Below are 25,411 nucleotides of genomic sequence, written 5' to 3' on the forward strand. Positions count from 1 at the left end.
CAGAAAAACACCATCTCAAAGTGTGTAAAGCCGTTTAATCATAAAAAAGGCTCAAAAGAGATAAATTACTAACCACCAAGAAAGTTAAATGTGTATAACGAGGCTTAACATTTTCACAAGTTTTTTTTTTAACAACATAATCACAAAATAATCGTTTTAATATCAGTGTGCCTTTCAACTTTCTTGCCTCAAAAATAGTCCAGCAGTTTCAGAGACACAGCACTGTTGGCTGTGATAGCGTTGAAATAGGCCTATGTATGCTGATTTACTCAAAGAATGGTGTGATAAGCAACTGATTTCACTGTTTATTTTGATGAGTAAATGTAAAACACTGTGTCCTAGTTATGTGAACACAATAGAGTATTGCATCACCTCTATTATGTTAGATTCGAATATTTTAACCTGTATTTTCTGATAGTAATGAAAGAGATCGTGCTATAAAAGGCGAACTGTAGACTGTGGCATTCATGCTTACCGTGTTACGACCCCACTGCTAGCACTCCACGACTCTCTTCTGACACATTCTACAGTACAAACTAAGGACACTGATTTTGGTAGTGCAGCCATTGTTTAATGTAATAAAATCCCTCATACTGAATGTGCGTGTGCTTTCAGTTTCTTGACTTTCCTGTGTGTTCGGCCTTGTAGTTCAGAAAACAAAGAAAGAAAGAAAAAAAACGATAACGTAATCAAAAAATGTCTTCTTAAAGCCCCCGTTAAAAAACTGTTCAACTGTTGTGACCCGACAAGTTTATCTGAGACCTACATGGAGTCCGCAGGTTGGTGTTATAAAGTTGGTTTACTATATCAAGATTACCCCCCCTCGGGACAAATGTGAAATGGGTCTGATCTTATGCACCAGTCAGGCATCTGCTCCTGGACGTAACACACACACACACACACAAAGGCGGGCCTGCTTTGACACAGTTAGTTATTTCACACACATAAGGTAAACGTCGGTTACAACCGAACGTATTTCTTAAGAAATGACGGAGGCCCTGCCTGGAGGGGGTGAGCAGCAACGTGACAGTAAAGAAGTTCCGAGTTTAAGGTCTAAGTTGCACAAGGTCGTGATTTGTGGGATCAGTGTCAGTACAAGATGACAGGTGTCTGGTACTGGGAGAAAGTTACGACACAGAGCAAAAACGTAACGGTGAGAGAGTGAAGATACAGTGAGAGAGAAGACTATGTTAGTGCCTGCCCCAGTTTCTGCCCCGGTTTGTTTTCAAACAAATGAAATATACAAATCAGTATGGAATACAAGACATTAACATAAAGTGGTATCTACATTTTTACTTCTACTCTGTTTGTCTAAGACACCAAGGATCTCTCAATACTAAGTGTATTGGAATGGATCAAATAATGTTTTATGCAGGCAACAGTATTTTGGTCGCATAAGCTCTTAGTCCCTCACATATTCTGTAATGTGAAAATATACCTTAAAGTGAGAATATATCAAGATATCTGTACATAGCATAGGCGGTTATCAATCACCTCATCTCTCTCACACACAAATAGAAGGCCAAGCTTATTTCCATAATCGTACACATAGATCCAGATATGCATTCAAGTGTTTATTTGAATCGATCTGAAAATAAAAGGCAAAGTAGCATCTGTGCGTAACTTTGGTCTGTTTGAGCCTGTTCATAAACCCACAATAAATAATGCAAAGTGAACATACATGAACTCCATTTCACAGTACTGCACTGTCTTTATTTTAAACTCTTTGAACGAGGCCCGTTTACACCATCTCAGACAGGCCTACAGTCCTGTTTCTCTGCTACTGCACACATGGGTAACAGCCCAAAAAGGCACTGCCAAAAAGGAATAAATCCTCTGGTTTAAAAGAAAGAGGGAGTCATTTTATGGTCAGAGGTTTGGAAATGACCATTCAAACTGCATTTGACTAAAAAAACAAAACAAACAAACAGAGGGGGAGGTGGCAGAACAGTGTCCCACTAAATTCCTAACCACTCCCTCAGGAGACTCTTACTGTATCCTGAACGTATGATTTCTCTTTAAGATTTCTTCTGTAGACAAAACAAGGCACCAAATGTCACATCAAAGCGACCAGACAGTTCCAAATCTCCTGGCATCATGCAAGGGAAACACAAGGGCGTACACTCAATATCCCGCCAGAGGCCATGAGACAATACCAAAGCGCCTGAAGTTTTCAGCATAGCTCCAGGACGTGACGCGTCATGACTGACCAGCCTCAGTCTGGTGCTGATGTGCTGAAAAGTGTTCCGTTGCCAAAAAAGGCACCTGTGATGTCTAACGCCTGGCCTTCGTCAGGAGAAACCACAATGTCTTAAAAGGACAGAGGGAGACAGAAGTTTCCCTCTTTTAGATACAGTACATCTGTCCGTGTCCAGGAAACCGCCTGATGTGCAACACGTCGACTGCTCTGGTTTTCCTACTGAAGCATGTACAGTACTGCCTAAAAAACCCCACGTTACTAATAACAAAACAACCCACAAATACACATAACTTAATCATTCACACAACTGTCATTTTCTTTCAATATCCACAGACAAGTCAAGGGTCAAAATGAGATGATGTCACCAAAAATAAAAACAAACAAACAAAAAAGAGAAACCCAAAAAGTCTGTTGATGGATTTTCTGTCTTCTGAAGTTATACATGCGGCTCCAGGCCTCATCTGAATTTCAGGTATGCTGGTGTGGAGTAATTAAAAAGTAAGAAGTCCATTCGGTAGAGGCTGTAGAGTTTCTTCTGGTACGCTGGACTGATGTCCTTGAAGAATGTCGCGGCCATGTCACCCGTGGTGCGTGTGCTCTTGGCAGAGGCAGGAAACGTCACCTCTCCATCCACGCCTGCCAGCTTCAACACGTAGCTGGAGTCTTCCTCCAGGGTCTCATACTTACCGATGACGTCATAGTGTATGAGACAGGGGTGGCAGAGTGAGTGGACTCTCTCCCAGTGCTCGTTAAATGGTTCCTCACGCTGAGTGCTCGGGTCCACCAAGTAGTAAACAAACTCGGCGAAGGAAACATCGTCTCCGCGTTCCAGCGCTTCGGGCCGCGGTTCCGGCCTGTGTCGGCGGATGATCTTGGTCCCGTAGCGTTTGTGGAAGGCCGTGTTGTAGCTACGGGTAAACTTGTTGCGGTAGGCGGAGACGAGGCGTTCAAATGGCTCGCGGACAAACAGGAACTTGAGGTAGGTGCGCAGTCGCTGGTTGATCTCCGCCGTGGAGTACTCGGAGAGCGTGCGCAAATTGCCCGGGATGTGAGCCTCGTTGGCAGGGATCTGGAGGGGGTCGCGGTGCTGCCCCCCCGCCTGGCCTGTCAGGACCATCAGCACCCGTTTCCAGTTGGTGCAGGCCACTTTGGGCACGTAGCAGTACAACAGGCCGTGACGGTCGTCCACTATCAGGTGCTTCAGGTCCTCGGGGATCAGGACGCGCCGCTTCCGTGTGTACGAACGACACGCCTCTTCCAGCAATGCACGTCGACCCTGGTGCATCACCTGCAAGGGAGACAGCTCCAACTGAGAGAGAGAGAGTGAGAGGGAGAGAGAGAGGAGGAGAGAGAGAGAAATCAGTGTACTTAGATTAAGTCATAAACACACACAGAATTCAAATTATCTGTCGACTTTGGTTAAATTTGGATTCTGTGACCCATTTCCATTTACCCACTGGTTCTATTATCACTGTATGGCTTGTTTTTTTATTTCCTTTTTTTTGGTTAAAAAAGCCAAAACAGAATGTGTGCCAAACTTTGCCATGTTGTACTACGCTGTACTTCAGTAGCTGTAGAGAATGAGTGTGGCCTAGGAGGAGAAACCTGTGTTATAGCGAAACAGTACGCCACCAATTATCACAGCCCAGTGCAACAAGACCAGGAGAAGACCACACCTTCGCATTAGCCTAGTACTGTGAGACCAGGAGAAACCCTTTAACAGGAGACCCTCTCACGTTAAAAACTGCCCTATTCAAAGACATAATGATACAAAATAGAGACAAGAGATAACAACTGAAAAATAAAAAGACGATAAACAGCTCCCACAAGGTTGCCTTTGCAAACAATAATGATGGAATATTCAATCTCACATATGCTGACCTAAAACGGCCTTTTTGTGCGATCCAGCCCTGGGGTTCCACAGGAATGCCTGTTTTGGGTTCCAGGGCTGCAGTTAATGTCCTCGTTGGACTCATTTTGAGCATGCTGTGCATCTGCGCCTCATTCTCACCCCGGGGGCTGTATTTGTTGGTAAATGTTGTCACTATGTCATTATACGTTGTTCAGTTAATGACTCAGAGAGCTGTATTTTCCTGTTTCTCTCCGCCTCCATCTCTAGGCTGGAGGGTTTAATTAAAAACAGGCTTGTCACATTCAGAATGGAAATAAAAAACACCACCACACACACACATGTACCCGCTCTGTTTTATTGTGCGGGGTGACAAAGCCACTGCCTGTGGGACGTGATGGGTGTAGTAAACCTTTGATGCCATGCTGTCAGGTTTCGGAATTCCCACTCTCTGAGCACAGGATATGAATAACTCGAGAGGCAACGTGCTTACTAAAATACTAGGTCAGTCCAAAGATTGATATTTCTGCATTTCCTCTTGTCAAACACACTTGGAATTGCTTTAGAGGTGAGGACTGGAATACTTAAACAGAGTTCAGCTTTTCATCCAGGGTCCACTGGAGTGAGTCACCAATTACAAACAAAACGCCTGACTCTCTGTGGACAGGAGTGTCCTGAATGTTAAAGCATGCACACACACACACACACACACACACACACACACACACGTTCTCACTCACTCACACTCACATTCACATTCACACTCACACTCACACACACATTCACGCCAAGGTGACAACTCAGACAAACAAAAGTCTCCTATGAAGATACAATGTGAAAAAGCGTGATCAATGACAATGTATTCAGACAGACTGTTATCCTGTCTGTGTTCAGTAATAGTGTGTTCGGAGCAGATTGTTATCCTATCTAACTGTGCTCAGTAACAGTGTTTAGAGCGGACTGTTATCTTGTCTGTGTTCAGTAACAGTGTGTTCGGAGCAGATGGTTATCCTGTCTAACTGTGCTCAGTAACAGTGTTTAGAGCGGACTGTTATCTTGTCTGTGTTCAGTAACAGTGTGTTCGGAGCAGATGGTTATCCTGTCTAACTGTGTTCAGTAATAGTGTGTTCAGAGCAGATGGTTATCCTGTCTAACTGTGTTCAGTAAAAGTGTGTTTAGAGCAGACGGTTATCCTGTTTAACTGTGTTCAGTAACAGTGTGTTTAGAGCAGACTGTTATCCTGTCTAACTGTGTTCAGTAACAGTGTGTTCAGACAGTTACATTATTATGAATGACTTGTGTTTACCGGGTCTGTGTCGTAGAGGGTCTGTAGAGGACTCCTTCCAGACTTCCCAAACGTCCCAGACTGTCCACCTGTCCGTGCCGACGCTATGTGGAAAAATGACAAACATTTAAGTTCACCGTCTAAAAAATATATGTGTGCATATGTTATTTATACAACCACCAATAACAACGGAAGAAACATGAAGACACAACAAACAGAATCAAAATGATTTACAATGTGTGACAAAAAAGTACACAACACTCCAAATCAAAAAGATAAAAAAACCAAAGCAGGACTACAAAAGCATGTTTTCAGAAGGAGTTTGAAGAATGCAACATGCAAAAATCCTTCTTCTTTTCCAGAGCACTTACTACCATAGCACAGCATCCTCTAGATTTTCCTCTCCAACCATGGAACCGATAAAAGCTCTTTATTGGATTATCCAAGTGTTCCATATTATGTCATAGCAAGTCCTGCAGACACTGTAACATGACGTTTTTATCAGCACCATGTGTGCCATTCATTTAGATTGAAGAGCTGACTTGATTTATAATGCAGTCAGCGTTCCTACGATGCAGTAAACGGCATGAAGTATCTGTGGTTTAAAGTAACAGTTTGTCCCGACACACCCAGTACAGCGCTTTAAAGTTTCCTTTGGACACAGTGAAGCTTTGGAAGGAGAAAACACCTGAACACAGAACACAGACCTGGGCCTGAAGTCACATGCCTCTAACGTAGAGTCACATGTCTCTAACGTAGAGTCACATTCTCCAAGAGAGCAAAGTACACTCTCAGTCAGTTCTATGGAAGAGAAGCCCTGCAGTGACGGGGAGGAAACCCCATACAGAGAGAGAGAGGCACCAGAAATGGGGGATCTATGAAATAAACAGACAGTGCTGAGTCTGTCTGTGTGTGAGACATATTTTATGGGATGAAATTATACAAAATTAACGCAAGAAAAAAAAAACTACATTAAGATGAGATGCCACACACTCCAGAGACAGAGGGGAAACACATGCAGAGCTGAATCTGTTGCCAGTCCTGTATGAAACAGCAGTCAGACCATACATCCAAGTCCTTTCTCATGCAGTGCCTGTCTGAAACTCCCCCACTGGAGATGGCCTCTCTAAACACTTTCTCTTCATCTTCCTTAGGTCATGTGTGCCGTGTTCCAACGTGAACAAACACGTTTGAGAAAACACAGTAGTGCAGAAGAGAGCTGTCATAATGGAACAACCATAGTTTACAATGAGCTCTACTAAAGGAAAAAGGAAAAACAGGTGTCTCTCCTCCTCTCTCAGTGTGCCTTTCAGAAAAAGGTGTGTGACAGTGTCACAATGAAAGGGTACTTGTGATTAAATAAAAAAAAAAAAATACAATGAAATGTGAGGGAATAAAAATGCATTTCTGATGTTAAAAGAAATAATATTCTTTCATTGACGAAAAGTAGTGCAGGGCAAGGGGGGCGGGAAGGTGTGACGCGTAAAAAACTCCCATAAAGGAAAGACGCAGCGGGAAAGACAGAGGGAAAGCGGCGTGAAATTTAAAGAGCGATGTGCTGAACTCATAGGCTCCCTCTCCAGTGTTCTTAAAGGATCAGCACATAGCTGGTGGACGGTGGAAAGGAAAAGGATTCATAGCTGGTTGGAGCTCGGAGAAGCATTTCAAACTGCATTCCTTCCAACTGATTACATCACAAAGGTGGAGGAAAAGCTACGAGACATGGTGCAGGCCCCTCACCAGTGCTTAAGGGATTTTGCATATGATTATCGAGCACTCTGCATGAGATGGAAACCTGATATTACTGAAGCTGAACTAGTAAGGAAAATACTCAACAACTGCAACCCGAGAGTGGCTGGATGTCTCAGAGATACTGTGAAAACAGTGGATCAGCTGGTCAAGGTGGGCACCATGGTGGAGAAAGATTGTTCAGCCTCTAGGGAATACGGGAGCAAAGTTAATCAGCAGAATGCTGCTGATAGAGGAGCAAAGAAAGCACAAGTCAAAGGACCCCATAAGCTATCCCCTGATCCAGTGGGGGTTGTTCACCCTAAAACCATAGGGTGTCTATCTCTTTTGATAGTTCCTATTGAAATTAGAGGGCTTTGCTGTGAGGCGGTTCTAGATACAGGATGCACCTATTCTCTTCAACAGCAGAGTCTATGGCAGAAGATTGCTAAACCAGGTGAAGAGCTGAAAAAATGTGGAGAACAGAGATTTGCATTAGCTGATGGAAAAACCCATGGAGCAATGGGGAAGACACAACTTTTGTATAACTGGCATGACATGCTTTGGAGTCTGGAGACTTATGTTTTAAGTGACAACAACATGGCATTACCCATCATGGAGGAGGACAGCAAGGCGAAGACTGCTGTCATCACCCCAGTTGGTCTCTTTCACTTCAAAGCCATGTCATTTGGTTTAAAAAATGCAGGGGCAACTTTCCAGCGGCTTATGGAGAAGGTGTTGGGGGAAACTTAGGGGGAAGATATGCTGTGTATACATTGATGACATCATTGTTTTCTCACCCACTACAGAGCAACTCATCATCAAGGATCTCCACATGGTAATGAGCCGACTTCACCAGGCTAACCTCACTCTAAATCTGCCAAAGTGTTCTTTCTTCAAACAACAGTTGAAGTTTTTGGGTCACATTGTGTCAGAGAGAGGGGTTCAGGTGGACCCAGAGAAAACTGCAGCGGTCACAGCCTATCCCGTACCTCATAATGTCAAAACCTTGCAGCGCTTTCTTGGCCTAGTGGGGTGGTACCACAAATTTACTGACCATTTTGCTAACTTAGCCCGCACCCCTCAACAGAACTTCCAGGGAGAGGAAGGAGAAAAAAAGGCGAGAAAAAGGGACGAATGCCATGTAAAATAAAGTGTGGATTACAAGGGAATCTAAAAGGAAAATTACTCGGACAACGGATGGAGGACTCATTCCTGATTTATGAAATGGTAGAAGTTGCAACCAATCTGGTGAGAGCGTTCCTTTTTTTTTTTCTTTTTCGTAAGCTTTTATGGGAATTTACCTGGTGCTTTTGGATTTTTTCATTTTTTGGTGGGAAAGGAAATGTTTTTCTTGTTTGGCCAAACCTGAGTTGTTCCTTTTTAATTGAAGATTGAACAAACTTGTGGATATATGGACTCCCTGCCGCTCACAACACATTTTACCCATTGAACTTATATAACGCATTGCTTGTTTTGTTGATGAATGTAGATTTATTTGAGTTTAGTTTTGTTTTTTTTCATGTCTTGTCAATTAGTCCGTACAATTATACTAGTTAAACTTCATGAAGTGTGGTGGTGTAATTTCAGGGGTATTTTTTTGTTAACCGCTGTGCAAAGGAGTACAAAGCCTCTAAAAGAACCCAGAATTTTTTTTTATAACATCAGATAGATATCTAAGTGCTGTCTGATTGTTATAGGTGTAAACCCTGATCCTTCTCTCTCACTGTGTGTGTGTGTGTGTGTGTGTGTGTGTGTGTGTGTGTGTGTGTGTGTTTGTGAGAGAGAGACATACAGACAGACAGGAACACTTTAAAAAAAACTCACTGCTATTACTGGGACCAAGACCTCAGGATGAGCAACATGCTCCACTAACTAAACACAGTTACCCTCACTCTCTCTCCCTCACACACACACACACACACACACACACACACACACACACACACACACACACACACAAAGGGAAAGAATTACAGCGTTTGTTATTGTTGTATTCTGCTGGTCAATATCAGAGAGCCTCTCTCAAAATCTCCTTTTACTCAAGCAATGTCTTAAAATCATTTTTATTTCTTTATATTGATACTGACATTAACTTCAGATCTAATGTGTAGTTTAACTTTACATTGTTTCATCCCTTGAGGCTGAGCAGTTAGGACAATGAGGACAGACAGGACAATGAGGACAGAGAGGACAGTGAGGACAGAGAGGACAGTGAGGACAGTGAGGACAGACAGGACCATGAGGACAGACAGGACCATGAGGACAATGAGGGCAAAGAGAACAGACAGGACACTGAGGATAGACTGACACACAACTTTAGACTCGCATTGGCTCTTTACTCAGCGTTATCCCTAAAATATATTTTGCCTCAACCAGCTGAAGCCATCTTATATTTTGTCTATTATTTTGTAGTGGAGAAAAATTCTTAGGAACTAAGACTGTGTCTTTCATTTTGTCACAAAGCAACATCGACATACTAAAAATAAAAAAAAAATTCCAAGATTGTAACTTGAAATAACATGACCCGTAATTCATGGTGTTTCTAAAAACACTGTCCCCCGAGCTGTTCTCTGTGCCAACGAAAATACATCTTTCCTATGGCCAGAAAATGAATCTCTACAGTGGAAATACCCGTCATTTTCATACAAACTAAAAAAAAAGTTCCTGTAAAGATGTCCCTTGACACGGCGCTGCTTCAATACTCTCTCTGGGCGTCTGTTTCGTGTCATTAAAACTAAAAGAGTGACGTATGACTGGTATGCATTTCCCTGGCTTTACGACTACACAGTCAGACCAATTCACAGGATGGCCTGTCAGATTCTGGGTTTTAACTTTCACTTCAGTGTTTATGGAAAACAGATGCCCCAAAACACCAAGGTCTGTCTCCAAACTTCAGCCACAGACCACAACCAACAACAAACGTTTACAAAGAGCAGAAATGAATCAAGCATCAGCATCTAGCCTTTAAACAACACGCAGCGTAGGGTACTAAAACAGATTACAAACAAAGATCTAGAGTTTAAACAGCATGCAGTGTAGGGTACTAAAACAGATTACAAACAAAGATCTAGAGTTTAAACAGCATGCAGGTGAGAGTATAGAAATGAATTATGAATAAACAAAGCTGATCTTGATGCTCCCAGCAAAACTGTTCAGTGTTTAGTAAATCAATATCTATTGTTTAAAACCTCCTTGTGGAACCTTCTAAATACGCTTATCTGAGTGTAAAGTTTTGAGGAGAGTGTGTTTCATCACACATTCCGCACATGCCCAGGCCTCTAAAACGTCTTCCATATGTTTTCCATACTGTGAGGAGGTGGGAAAAACAACACAGTCTGTCAGTCGGCCATAGTGACTTGAGGGGTTGGGGGGAGTTGGGGGGTGGAGGGGGCTGGGGGGGTTGCAGAGAGCTTCTGCAGGAGGACGGGGAGAGAGAGAGAGAGAGAGAGAGAGAGAGACTCACCAGGTGTGCCCCCCCGACGCATCCCCCACATCTAATATCAATACTCTGACAATAAATGAATAAAAACTAACAGGTGTGGGTTAATCCCTTGATGTTAAATCTGTGAGTGGACTGACTAAAGGGGGGCAACAGGCAGAGGGGACACGGGGGACGACTCCTCTAACTGATCCGCTCACATCAAACAGTGAGTGACGTGGTCCAGCTTTGCCCCCTGTCAGAGAGCAGCAGGGAAAACAGAGAGATTCTATAAGAGTGTGCCAGTGAATGGAGAAGAGATGAAAGATAAGAGGATATGAGACACAGTAACTCATTCATCCTGCACCGTATCCTATTCCCTCACTGACAGTCAGTTTCACCCTCATGCAGCTAATGAAATACCGCTGACATTCCTCAGATACCACACTCCCATTTGTTCTGAGCCCTGTCCGTCATACTGGCTTAAGTAATCCACGTTATGAGAGAGAGAGAGGCAGAGAGAGAGGGACAGAGAGACAGACATAGGGAGAGAGATAGAGGGAAAGAGAGAGAGCAGATCTCTTGGGTTTTCCACTCATGAGTCGTGACTAAGTCATTCTGGCTACTGGAGCGCAGCCACTGTATTAACCCAATGTGATATGCAGGCCTGTAATGGTAACTGTGAGGGCTGGATTGTGCTGCTCTGACACTGCTCTGGTCTTACAGTGTAGTTCTAATCAAATCTGAGAAGGCAAAGTGTAATGCTGTACCAGAGTGTAAGTTGGCAATGGCAACATTGTTTCGGCATAAATATTCTATGACCACATTCTAAGAAGACATTCGGTGACCACATTCTAAGAACACATATACAAAACTGTCCGAACACACTCAGCCTGAACCGATAAAGACTTTAAATTCTGCTGTGTAAGTGGTGTGTTTGTTGATAATAACCTTCAGTTGCACTTGCTTTTTTTCCTTTAGGGAAAATGGAATTTTAGTTGCATAGACGTGACATAAACATTCAGTTAGTGATAGCTACAGGTGGTCTCTGAAGCTGTCCACACGTGTGGGGCAGAAATAAGGAGAAGATAAACCCACAGGCACACCCAGGGCAGGGCAGGGGTCACCCTGACCACGACCAGCAGTCCCTGGGTCACACGCATGAATCCTGTAGATTAGTCACAGATACACTGAGCATCTCTACAGCTGTACAGCATGTTTACAGGACCAAGTCAGATAAACTGTTAAGACAGCGGAGGGAACGGAGGCCTGGCCACAGTACAAGCTCCCCAAAATTACACAGTTACAGTGAACATCAGGACCCCACAAACTTATACCATTAATAATGGGATTTATTACTCACATACATAAAAAGAATGACTATTTTTACATATAACGAATCACTTACAACACACACACACACACACACAAACACACACACACACACACACATATACATACTGCACAAACATACATATACACACATGCACGAACACGCACGCACACATACACACACACGTGCAAACACACACATACACATACAAACATACATGCACACACACTAAACGCACACACATACATGCGCGCGCGAGCGCACACACGTACAAACGCACACACATACACACACAAACACACACACACGGCAGTTGAAAGTGGGACACGTGAATGGAATGTGTCCTGCCCCAGGCTACTCCTGTAGACAGGCTCTTCTGTTGACTTTCACAGAATACCCCCTGGATCCAAAAGGCAAAAACGCAGAAGAAACAGCTCATCCAATGCTCAAAGACATCAGTGTGCGTTTCTTTGGCATCACAGCAATTCTCTCACTAAAAAACTGCTTACCCAGCACTCCAAGCCAGGCACACAACCCAAAACCTGCCAAAAACTCTGCACAGAGCAAACAAGGGGCTAGCATGTCCTTCAGCATGGCTCAGAAGCTTTTCATTCAGTTCTCTCCCTCTCTCCTGGGACATATTAAAAAATAAAGGTTTTCAATGCTAACGCTACACAAGCACTGGGAAAAAAAAAAACAACAAAAAAAAAACGCAGCATCGCAAGTTCCAGTGCTAAGCTTCACCTTATACAAACCTATTATTGATCTCATTTTCCATAGACAATATTTATAACTGCTCTAAGCTCCAGACTCTATATATAAATATACATCTCTAACTTAAGCAGGAAATCCTATTAGACCTGGCTCCTGCCTGTCCTGAACACATGCTGGTTCCTGCCTGTCCTGAACACATGCTGGTCCCTGACTGTCCTGAACACATGCTGGTTCCTCACTGTTGGCAAAATGTGACAGATGTCAAACCCAGCCCTACATACCAGTGAGGTAGTCTGACATATGGTAGAATGTGACAGATGTCAAATACAGCCTGCTCCACTAGTGATGAGTGTCCTGGAAATCCAATCAGCACTGTCATCTAAGAGTGGCTATGACATCAGAAGCACTGCTACTCCCCATTTCCACTACACATGGCTTTAACACAGAGCTCCATCACATACAGTGTGACTCTCAGAAGGAAACACCATGGAAAATGGAGATCTACTAAAATTGTGGATAAGTGTGTGTGTGTGTGTGTGTGTGTGTTCCAGTCATCATGTGAGGGAGAGAGCTGTCTGTTCAAGAAAAGTGAAGAGAAAAGGCCCAAACGGTAGATTAGTGTCACCCTGTGTGTGTGTGTGTGTGTGTGTGTGTCCATGTCCATCCACGCCCCCGTGAGACCTGGCACTGTGTAGTGCGGTCTGTGGCCACTGAACCCATACACACTCTCCACAGCACTGCCAGGATAGCAGAACAGGGGCAGGGGGGTGGTATGAATGAGTCGAGAAGACTTCAGTGTATGCTACACAGTACTAACACTACAGAACACTGAGAGAGAGAGGGAGAGAGAGAGACAGTGAAAGAGAATCTCTCAGCGGTAAGGGAAAAAAACACTGTCATACAAAAACACAACAAAAATGACTGAAAATGACAGAGATGACAGTTACACATCTCTCTCTGCAAAAACATAATTTTTGGTTTAAATTTCAAATTAGCATCAACAAACAATTCCATTCATTTTTCTTTAAATTGGATTAATATCATATGTTTAAAAGCATGCAACCAAAAATGCTGGATGAAGTACTTTAGTGTCCCCATGGGGAAATTTGTCCTCTGCATTTAACCCATCCTACATATACACTAGGAGCAGTGGGTTGCCACGTGCAGTGCCCGGGAGAAGAAAAAGAAGAAGAGAAAGGAGAGGAAGAGTATGGAAAAGCAATAGAATATGAAGAGGCAGATGAAGAAAAGAAATAAAAAAAAACTGGCTGGTTTTAAATGCCGCTGACGGGATTTGTAAACGTAAACATGGTCTAACTTCTGGTTATTGGGCTGTGAACTGAATGCAGTCATACACATTTTGTGTTTTGAATGTGTTTACACAAAACACATTAGTGTTGCCTTATGGGAACTGTTAATGCAGAGAAAACTTCTGCTCTGGTTCATTTAAACCTACCAATGAAAGGGCCACTCCCAAACACTCTCTCTCTCCCTTTCTTTTATTTCCTCTTCTTCACACCAGGTGCATAGGTAACGTGTCAGGACTATTTATAAAAGTTCCTGACCGAGCAGTATCCAACACTACAAACAAACAGACAAATCTCTGCTTGTGAAATTCAACAAGAACACTGTGTGTGTGTGTGTGTGTGTGTGTGTGTGTGTGTGTAAACAAGTATGTGTGTGTGTGTGTGTGTGTGGGGGGGGGGGGGTGAGAGTGTGTGTGGGTAAAGTGAGCGTGAGTGAATAAGTAAGCATGTGTGATCCCTGCCGCATCATTTCCCAAACTTGGGTTGAATTTTTTCTGAATAGGTATCCTTGGTTAAAATAACAGAAAACCTTTTCATCTGGCAGCAATTTTCAAACGGAATTCTATGTAGAAAGCTGACTGTTTACTAAAAAATGGTCGTCTGTTTACTAAAAGATACATCCACATCAGGCTAAGATGTGCCAGATGGGCAGTGTGGAGGCAGAGGTTGTCACTGTGAAAACAGTCCTGTCTGAACAGGTCAGAGTTCACTTTGGCCAGGACTCCTGGGTGTTCTGGGTGCAATGGCTAAAAAGCTCTTCCCCATGTACACTCATCCACTCTGTAGCCAAACTATTCATCCAACACCCCCCCACACACACACACCCCAAAAACCCAGAGAGGCCAAATCTGGGTTTACATTTCACAAGACCCCATGCTGAGACTGCCCCCTCTGTCTCTCTCTTCACTATCCTCTACTTTTTATCCTCTTTCTCTTTCCCTCTCTCTTTTGCTATCCCTTATTTTTCTCCCTTTTCCCTCTGCCTCTCTCTCTATCCCCCTTTTCATTCACCTTTCCCCACTCTCTCTCTTTCTACCCCTCAATTTCTTCTCTCTCTCTCTCTGTGGTACAGTAGCAGAAGCGGTGCGGTGCAGGAAACGTGAAGTATAGAGGAGGTAATGTGTGTGTGTGTGTGTGTGTGTGTGTGTGTGTATGAAAGCTATGAAGGCTGCTCTGTGTAGGGAGACCCTTTGGGAGGGTTGGGGCTCAGTAAAGACACTCTAGTTCTCTCTCCAGCACTCCAAGCACTGCATTCCCCCAGGCCAGGCCACAGAGATCTTCTGTCACAGGCTGTGAGTGAGGCCCTGAGCCAGGGAGCAGGCTGTAGATGAGCTGCCTCTGCGGACTGTCTTTAAGTCATAAGACATAATGCTGCTGCTAAAACATATACGTAAGAACAATGACACTCCTGTGTTTGGTCATCATTATACTGAAGAACCTGTCCCCACCTCACCTGATGTATTAGAAGGGAAATAGTTGTAAGAATATGGATAAAAACATAGGCCATCCTTAGTGTACCAATATATCGTTATGAAGGATTCTAACAGACATTGGAATCTCAGGGGAAAAAAATGTTTTTGCTCTCTCTCAGCATGTTCACTAACACATTTCATTTCAACGGTACTCATGACTCAGGACATTTTAGCCTCTTTAAATGGGCCGTGGTGCTCGGACACATGCACACGTGTGTGTGTGTGTGTATGTGTGTGTGTGTGTGTGTGTGGAGGCTGATACTTCCACGCTGAGAAACATTAACATTGTGAAAAAGATATGTGTATACACATACATATAAAAACAATATGAAACAGTGAGAAACAGCCATGTTGCCACATACAGTAATGCAGAGTACAATGTCCTTACAGTAAACAATCTTTTTACAGAACTGTTACTGTACACCGTGCTTACAGTGACCTATCTGTCTGTCATTTCACTTACTGTGAGTAACTACCACTTGTCAATCATTTATGGTCCCACCCGCTGTATCTCTAACATACTGTGCTTTACCAGACGTTCATCTTTACAGCCTGCAATCTCTTCAATGGGTGTAACTTTGCTCTAGAGCACAAACCCTGCAAAAACATGAGCAGTACATTTCTGTAAATGCTTTGATTAAGCTTCTGCTCCTTCATCATTCACTCTGTATTCATGACCTCCACAACTGGACACATCTTCTCCCTCTGAAAGAAACAGTGATGCTGAACGGACCAGCGTGATGTACCCATGAGCCTTAGGGGTCGTCCACTGATGGGCCAACAGGAAAGGGAAACGTATCACAGAGTAAACAAGCAACTCAAGAGTAGAACTGGACGCAGTGGGTGTAGTGATTATGTGAGAAACTAACTGCCTTGAGGCTTTTTAGCTCAGTGATGTAGTGTTTCCTTATGCTGCTATTATTTGATTTCAGTGTACCACAGATCAGCAGAGAAATAAAAATTAAAAAAGAAAATTTTAACCATTATGCTTGGTGATCAATGAAAACGTAGGCTTTATGTTAATGCAGTGACACCATATCCCTTTCAGATTTCTCACTTTATTGTTTCAGATGACATCACCAAATGCAGAGGACAAGGATATAATACATTAAAATGACAAAGCTTTCTACCCAACAATGGTAACATTCTATTATTTAAAAAAAAAAAGCATGTGGATCGGCCATGCCTGCATATATCACTAAAAGGAGAAGACACAGGGTGAAGTCTGAATGAATAGGTCAGGTGTAGGGTAAAGGAGACAGCTGAATGAACAGGTCTGGTGTGGGGTAAAGGAGACAGAGCCAATCTGTCCTTCTCTGTACTGCTCAGCTATGTCAGACCTGTGAGAACAGAGACCAAACCTAGAGGGACTTTTTCATGTTAACACCACTGCACCGCAGAGATTTGGCATGTTCAACTCCAGGATGGCTTGAGGCTGTTTCCCGGGAACGCTCAACTCTAGCACGTCCAGAAACGGATTCCCATGAATTCTCATTCACCACGGCCATAAGTTTCTCTCTGCTCATATTACTGTCACAGGGTCACAGCAGATGCACAAAATTCTCTCTCTGTCTCTGTCCAAGTCTTTGCATTGAAGATGGCAGAGTTACAGACATTAAGATGGCAGAACTGAGGGTGCAAACTTGAGGATGGCAAAGATGGCAGGGTTCCCACACCTTCTTTAACATCAAATTCAAGGACTTTTCAAGGACTTTCCAGGCCCAATTGCCTCAAATTCAAGGACCCAACACGGCATAGCTTGAGACACGGATCAAGGCTAATTACTGTCGCGTTAGCTTTCTCGCTTGCTTGCCGCTATTTAACCTGCATCATTCGACTTCAATCACCCATGCACGCACATGACAGTCGTGCTTTCTCAAGGCAGGTGGCGCATGAAACAAGGACGCACAGACAGCGGGAGACACATATGCAGACAGTGGAACCTAGCTTATTTACTGACGTTAAGTAAAAAAAAAATAATCGAAAGAACTTCAAATTCTATTCTTGCACAAAGTATATAAATTCAAGCACTTTCAACCACCCATGTCTGTTTATGTCTGTTTTCAAAAACTTTCAAGGCCTTGATTTTTTCATTGTGCTGGAAATCACACTCTCTACGGCAATATTTTTCATCATGTGGATGACACTTTGCGCTCTTCCACACTGCACGGATACAGACAGGAAATTTACATGAAGGCAACACAAGCAAACATGGAGGATAGTGAGCGTGACACAGAACGGGATAATTCCGAACAGGAGAAGGACACGTAGCCTAAAATTACAACTTTATTCTCGTAACAACATGGCTTTTTTCTCGCAACATTATGACTTTATTCTCTATTACACCTGTTTTCGTGTAAAATTACTACTTTATTCTCGTGGCAATTTCCTCCAAGCCCGTGTGGTTCTTTCTTTGGAGTAGACACAGTTTCTTGCACAATCTTTCCAAAGTCCTGATGCTTATGATAATGTAGTGCTGATTTGCCAAAAGATTAAGTATTTCGTTATTTGTGAAACCTATACTAAGGTATAACTTCACAAGATGCTCCATGTTCCTCGTTTTAACGCAGGCAGCAGGCTGCTCCTCTGACGTTTCCCTTCTGAAATAACACGTAGCCTAAAATTACGACTGTATTCTCATAATATTATGACTGTTTCCTTGTAAGATAAAGACTTTATACACGCAATATTACGGCCTTATTCTCGAAATCTCAGAATTTTTTTCCTCAATACTTTTATTTGTGGAGTATATAATTCAAAATGTAATACGAAATAAGTCTTTCCATGTGGTCATTTTATATAAACTATTTATTCATTGAATTTACATAAAATGTGCTACCATGGTGATATGTATCATTATCGGGATATGAAATTACCTATATCGGGATACGATATTTTGGTCATATCGCACAGCCCTATTTGGGCTCAAGTGTCCTCAGTAGTAGGCAAAGTCCTTCGCTGTCAACAACCAAGAATGGTCTCATGTCCTTAGCGATAAACGCTCCCATGGATCTGGTGATATCTCGACCTCTTGCACATGTATGAGGCAACAGGAATGCAAATCTTTTCTTCAAGAGAAGTTTGGCCTTTAAGCACTTTCTTTCTCATACCCACTGACCGGAGTTTGTCACTGTAGTGGTGTTGTAGATGCTGCATCATATTTGTGGTATTAGCAGTAGTGTAGCTGATAGTTTTTCTACAGTGTTTGCATACCGCCTTTGTTTTGTCAGTCAGTCGCCATTCTGCTGCTGAATGGTTAAGGCTGGGTACAGAACTCAGATACTTTTATGGCACCGACAGAATTACTTCGACACTATCAAGTATTGAAAAATGCCTTGTCATTCAGTACCAAATTTCGATACCTAAGGAGTAAATCTTATCAGCATCAGTGCGCCAATAAGCATGCTGCATGCTTGTACCAAGATATAATAATGCTGGTGATCGGCTGTCTACCGTAACGTTACACGAACATGTCGTGGAGGCAAGCAGGAAAAACACTACATTACACCCAGAGACGGGGCTTGCGTGTGTGTGCTGTATTTTGAGATGCTTGACTACAATGTGCGTAGTATAGTAGGTGTAAAAATGTCTAAAAGCTAACAGACAACTTCAAGTTGTGGTATATAGGTTCATATTTTTTATGTTATGAAACTGTTTTGAGTGTGTAAAAATGCCAAGGAGCTAAAAAATAAAACTAAAGATTTGTTCCGTAATGTGTAATGTAATTTTTCTTTTTGTTAAAATGAATTTTATAAAATTGGTACTGAAAAAAATATTCTTCAGGAGCAGGTATCGAAGCCAAGGTATCGGTACCAGTATTGAAAATTTTTTAACTATACCCAGCCCTATGAATGGTCGGAAAGCCAAAATGTTGTCACACTTCTGATTTAAAGGAGGATGGCACATCCTCAATTTGAATCTCAGCTCCAGCTAAATTCATACATTTCAGGCTGATGCTGCTAGTCTTCTACTGAAACATCTTCTTTCTGTCGTAATCATGTAAAAAGTGAGGCCTCGATCAGAATGCTGGAGCATGACATATGACTTTGTGCTCTGGTAACACAAATAATGATACAGGTGACTACTTTCATTTTATATATTTATTTACTACCGCTGATGGATTTATACGACCCGTACCGTCACGTTTTTGCACCGCGCTGTATCGTGCTATGATGAATCCTTATACCCCTGAGGAGGCTGGATTAAAAAGTCAACATGGGATGACAGACAATGATAGCAGGATTAACACTGGATGGCGGATAAAGACAACGTAACATCATCATATCACAACTTAATGTCGAGTATCTTTTTTCACCTTTATCAACCATCAACGGGCTTTTAAGACATATTGTGTAAATATTGCAACATCAGATACGACTTCAGACTTATTGAGCATAATGGGCAGCAGGCTGAAGCGATGTGTTTCGTTATCCGTGCCTCATTTACCCCAACACAAACCCACCGCTATCGTGCCATGTATTAAACGTTCAGTAGGACAAGCCAGTGTGCTGGACACGCTGCCCTGATCTCTGTGTCAAAGCAAATAATCAGCACGAGAGTTCTCCCAAGGCATGGCATAGTCTCTCTCTGCAGGAGAAAACTACTCAGCCGTATGTGCCATTGTGAGAGCAGCTGTAAGCAATGGAGGCAAAATATAATGAAATCCTCTATGTGTGTGTGTGTGTGTGTGTGTGTGGTGTTACATAAGGGGTGAACTAACAGACAATCAAATCGATTTATTTGAAATTTTAAACTTCTGTTACATCATTTTCAGCTCCTGTATGCCAAGAATTCAATACAACATCATTCAAAAAATACATTCATGAGAAAAACAATAAAAAAACCCCAAGAAATAAGACAGCTAATCAGACACGCACACACATACACACACAGAATAATCTGCTGTTAAACCGGACTGTCATCAATGTCGCTGAACAAACATGCTGTCCAGCACGCAATATAAAAGGCAAATTATAAATAAAAGAGGATCGGACATATTGCCATCAAAACTAGAGCAACCATCCAGCATTGATTACAGTTTCTGAAAAATTTGCCAAACGCTGTGTACTTAGATAACTAAACTAAAGCAGATAACTGCAGGCCAGAGAGCGGGAGAGTGACAGAGTACAGAGCCCTGGCTAGAGCCAAGGTCGAATTCAACACCCCCAGGCCTGGTGGGAAATGCTGGTTAAGCACAATGCCTGGGTGGAGAGAAGCTCTCAAGCCTCATACAGACGACAGTAAACTGTATGGATGGACCTCACAAGCACACTTGGTCCCTCTCCAAAACTTCCCCTCTTGGCCCGAGTGTCCCGGCACATCTCGTCTGAAGCAGAATTGTTTGAAAAGTGCATTTAGGCGAGGAGTTAACGAGTTTAAAAGATAAGCATTCGTCTGGGCCAAATGAATATGAAGTAGGGGAAAAGTGAAAGGGAGAGGGGCGAGGGGAGGGGGAGGGAGAGCGAGAGAACAGATGTAGTCTTCTTTACATACACATGGAGGCAAATGGAGGCTTCCTCTTAAATCACCAGAGATTTCAAAAGAAAAAATGTCGCTTTCAGTACATTTGTAATTGAAACCTGACCCTTCACAGATAAATATTAGGCCTACTGACATTTTTCTCCCTCAGTACCACATGCTCTCTCCCCAACAGACAGGAACCCTTGCTGAGGTTTAAGCAGAATGCTACCTTTTGACAGATTCTGATAGCATTTGTGTCCAGGCATGCCAAAAGACGGTTACGGGGTGCCAAGCTGACAAAGATCCCATCCTTCATCTAAACCCTTGACAGATCTCTGTACCTTTAAGCTATCTGCATTTCTCCATTCCTCCCTCCTCCAATCCATTTTCTGCTGTTTCTTTTAGTGTCACGTTTACTGAGACAACAGGTTCAAAGGCATAGAAGTGCACCAGGCCCTGTTTTAACGTCTAAATGGCTTAAGTTAACACACTTAGACCATGGGTTTATGTCTGTGCAACGTTCCACAAACAGCTCAGCACCACAAACAGTTCCTACATCTCGTTTCCCCTAACAGCAGATTTATTTATTTATTTATGCCTTTTGCCATCATTTCCTCCTCCACCTCCTGTTGTTGCTCTGTCGAGTGCCATTCCTAAAAGCTCTACAAGCCGTGGGATCAGGGAGTGCATGTCAGGGGTGTGCCGAAACCATTTGGCATTTCTGCCACAAGAATGTTCCCCGTGTCCCGTTTCTGTTTGGGAAGATTTAGTCAAACTCAGCTCAGCGGCTCCATCCAGTCTCCGCTGCCCAGCGCTGTGTGTGCGATGCAATATAATTAGCCTGATCTGTGACCATTGTAATGACAGTCCACACAAGCATTAAACCCAGAGAGTTCACAAGCTAGGCTGAGGACAGCTTTCACACACACACACACACACACACACACACACACACACAGACACAAACACACACACCGAGTGCATTTGGCCAAAGGAGGTCCAGAGCACATGGTGAAGTCAAGACCAGCATACAGACGTGGCAGCTGAACTTGTCCTGGATTTTAAAACTCTTTGAAAACCCAGCGCACTTCAAAGTGTCATCATGGCTGATGTAATGACAAAGCAAACAGTCAGGCTTTTAGGCTCCCATCCATTCCAAAGTGGATTAGTTACTGTTGACCCAATGAAAGTTCAAACACACTGCAAACCGTATGACCTTCAACTGAAATTCATCCTAAAAGCAGGATTAACCCACACAACTGGACACTAAAGTCACACAGAAAAACATTCAAAGCCTTCATGGTTTAATTAATACTGAGCACAGAGTTTCTCTCAGCAAAGACTTCAGCAAAGCATATTAGCACAGTTTATATCACAGTTTATAACATAGTTTAAGGCCTTTCTCCCTGGTCTGAGGTATTTCACCAGGAGGCATCTTCACCAAGGCCCATGTCAACGGAACTCAGCATGGTTGAGGGATGAACCACCCTGTGTCAGTGTTACATCAACAAGTGATATTTTTACTTCATATCTATTTAGGAATGTCAGCAACTTTCCTGTCTATTCCGCCTCGTCTTAAAAAAAAAAAAAAAAGTCCTAACTGTTAAGGCCTTGACTCGTTGGGATGTTCAGGCACATCCTGTAGCCGTTTTCATGGAGAAAAATGTTCAGAGTACAAACCGTGTGCTTATACAGCCAGAGCAGGTCTGAGTGCTGCAGCCTCTCTAACCTGAATACGGCCTTTGTAGGCTGCATGAGGGGAACCTGACGTGGTAGAGAGGGAAGGAAGGGGGGAGAAAGAGAGGGGGAGAGAGAGAGAGGAGAGAGAGAGAGAGAGAGAGAGAGCTGCTATCTGTCCCATTCAGGCGAATGCTGGATTGACCAAAAACGTTCATGGAACTTCCCCCCCACCCCAGTGTATTTCCACATGGGAAATGAGTCTTCTAGGTGTGGGGCAGGAAGACACACATTATGTGAAACTGGGCTGAGTACGAATGTAGTAACGATAATAGGAGAGTTGTTTAACCCTTGTCATATTGACTGCACTCACATGATGGGTCAAATACAACAAGCAGATAAATTAAAAGGACTGATGACTCATTCTGTGTGCTTGACCAATACTTTACACCAGCCTGCTTCAGTGCTGACTGTTTTTACCTTTTGATAAACTTGCACAGGTTTGCCAACCTGTTCTGTGGCACCTGAGTGACAGAACAGCTCCTGTCCCCAAACAGTACCCCCTGAACGTGGAGCTGGTCAGCTATCACAAAGCTACTCGAAGGACAAGACAGGCCACATCAAAAGAACTGATATTCACTCATTAAATAACTGGTATGGTACTCCTGAGGAATTCAAAACACCATGTCCGTTTGAGACATCTTCTCGACAGAGCTCTTTGGGAAAAAAAAAGTATAGTTCCAAGATAATAGAAAACGCTGTAATCAAATGAATTCCGAATTTCACAGCCGTGTTCTTCATAGGTTCTTAATATGTCTTCATAGTTTATAGGAATCTTTAAAAAATAAATAAATAACTCACCTTGTTTTAGATTACTCTGGAAGTAGAAAATTACCATTAGGAAGGACCCCAAACACATCGCCAGTACCATCCGATTAATTTTGGGTTTTCTCATCCTGAAACCTCGATTTAATAAAGACGGACAATATCCCCGCCTGAAGTCATGCGAAACAGCCTGAGTGATGAGGAAGCGCAGACCAGTTTGGTGTTAAACAGCAAAACTTGGCGAATCCAACACAATGCCCGGGTACAAATAGAAAGGGCGCCTCTTAGAGCCAAACTGGCCGTTGTTACTTGAGCAATTCGTCATTATGATATATATCCATGCGTGTCCTGTGCCGGTTGAAAGTTACAACACTCCTACCACAGCGAAGGCTGTACAATGGGAAGTCAGCGGCAGATTAGTTACAGACCTAGCAGTAACCCACAACTGCAGGTAGCACAAATGCTAGCCAAATTTGGCTAACCCCCTAGGACTAGCTTGCGATTAAAGAAGAGGCTTTTAAAGACACTGTAGAGTTTTGAATTGAGTCTCATACAAAAAAAAAAATGTGTGTCCGGGGCGGGCGGTCCAAATGTTTGTTTTCAAGTTAACTCTTCAGTAGCCAAACAGGAGAACAAGGCAAATGACCTGCGAAACGCCCCCGGCCCCTACCAACTACAGGGGCAGCAACGTTTGGTTAAGGCTCATAAAGAGTATGAACTGAAATCCATGCGATGTCGCATTGAGTTTCTGAAGATTGAGAAGATATTTTGATTTCGGTCTGTAACATTGCCTACTTACCTACTTATGCCGTTAAAAAAACCCGAACATAGGTCATAAAAACGAGTAATGTAGCGTTTAAAGTGTGAGAAACTGTGGATTCAACGGTGATGCAATAGCAACCCCTAGAGGTTGGTCCATTCAAATCCAACTCGTCAGTTATTAGCAGTGATGGTGGGACATTCAAATATTGGACATTTCCCTTAATCTGAAGTGTGAAATAGCCACTGGAGGAGCAATATTGCGGACGAAAATAGTGGAATCATAGAAGCGCATTTTCTTTAGTTGACCTATGCAAGAACTGTCTGACGCTTAATGTTAAAGGTTATGTTTTCCAGTGTTATCACAAGGAAGCACAACAGGTAACAGCAGAAGAAACGTTTTTGTTTGTTTTGTTTTGTTTGTTTATCATTTCTGTTTTTGTGTTTTATTTTTGGTTTTTTTGTTTGGTTTTCCCCCCATTGCCCTTGTGTTTTCTTATCTCCTTAAGGCGACATCTACACTACTAGAGTTCACCATTGCCCGTGTTATATTTATCTCTGGACTCAGAGTGATGGAGGTTTTTGAGCGTTAAATCATACCAGAGCCCTGGTTAGATAGAAATGGAAGAGGCTTGCTGGAGTCCTAGGGTTGGAATGAGGAACACAGTGTTTTGTGTATACTTATTCTTTTGTCTATAATTGTTTTTAGCGATGCTCTTGTTGCGATGGTGTTGTTTTCTTCTTCTTATCGACACCTCTTTCGGGAGGTGAGGGGAAAGCTACCTTAGTCAAATCTTAACCGAAACATAAAACAAGAACTGGCCCCTACAGTGGAAGTGTGAAGACTGCTCAGGACTGCTTAAACAATATATATATAAATAAAACCAAAAACACCATAAGTGCGTACGTGGATGGCTGTATTAAGTCATGAGAGAATTCATTTGGGGGAAAATAGCTTTACACTAGAGATAACACATATTTATGGTCTTAAAGAGGTCAGAAATCTAAGTAGTTGTTACTGGCCCAGTCCGTGGGACAGCTCTATGCCACTGCTGAGGCATAAGACCTCCTATTCCCTCTGGGAGGGGGTGGGGGTAATCCTGTCCACATGACTCATACCCTTGCTAGACCTGGGGAGGAGGCGGGGGGGGGGGGGGGGGGTACAGTTGGCTGGGGCCACAGACTTAATTCACCCTGAAGTTTTGTAAAAATGATTGCACTGATGCTAGGAGGCAGATCTAGACATTAAATTATTACATCGTTAACTCCATAGTAACCATGACAATAATAATATAATATCATGGTTACCCTCTAACAGTTCTCCTCTCTGATGAATGTCCTAAATCTATGCATTTCATCAGAATAATAACGTTATTCATAT

At 42.9% G+C, this 25,411-nt stretch overlaps 1 protein-coding gene across 2 annotated transcripts; it reads right to left on the reverse strand.

Moving 5' to 3' along the window:
* Positions 1 to 1,563: 1,563 nt before the first annotated feature.
* On the reverse strand, positions 1,564 to 23,728 carry LOC115814304 (carbohydrate sulfotransferase 11-like). 2 transcript variants are annotated; one of them, XM_030777095.1, is made up of 4 exons: positions 23,323 to 23,728; positions 22,833 to 22,865; positions 5,356 to 5,402; positions 1,564 to 3,509 (listed from the first exon to the last, which is right to left on the reverse strand). In XM_030777095.1, the coding sequence occupies exons 1-4, from the start codon at positions 23,399 to 23,401 to the stop codon at positions 2,658 to 2,660; spliced, it is 1,011 nt and encodes a 336-aa protein (XP_030632955.1). In that variant the 5' UTR covers positions 23,402 to 23,728; the 3' UTR covers positions 1,564 to 2,657. The 2 variants fall into 2 exon arrangements, with proteins under 2 accessions (XP_030632955.1, XP_030632954.1); XM_030777094.1 differs by lacking the exon at positions 22,833 to 22,865 and having other exon boundaries at positions 5,356 to 5,438; positions 23,308 to 23,728.
* Positions 23,729 to 25,411: the final 1,683 nt, after the last annotated feature.

This window comes from Chanos chanos, chromosome 6 (assembly GCF_902362185.1).
Source record: "Chanos chanos chromosome 6, fChaCha1.1, whole genome shotgun sequence".
Lineage (NCBI taxonomy): Eukaryota > Metazoa > Chordata > Actinopteri > Gonorynchiformes > Chanidae > Chanos > Chanos chanos.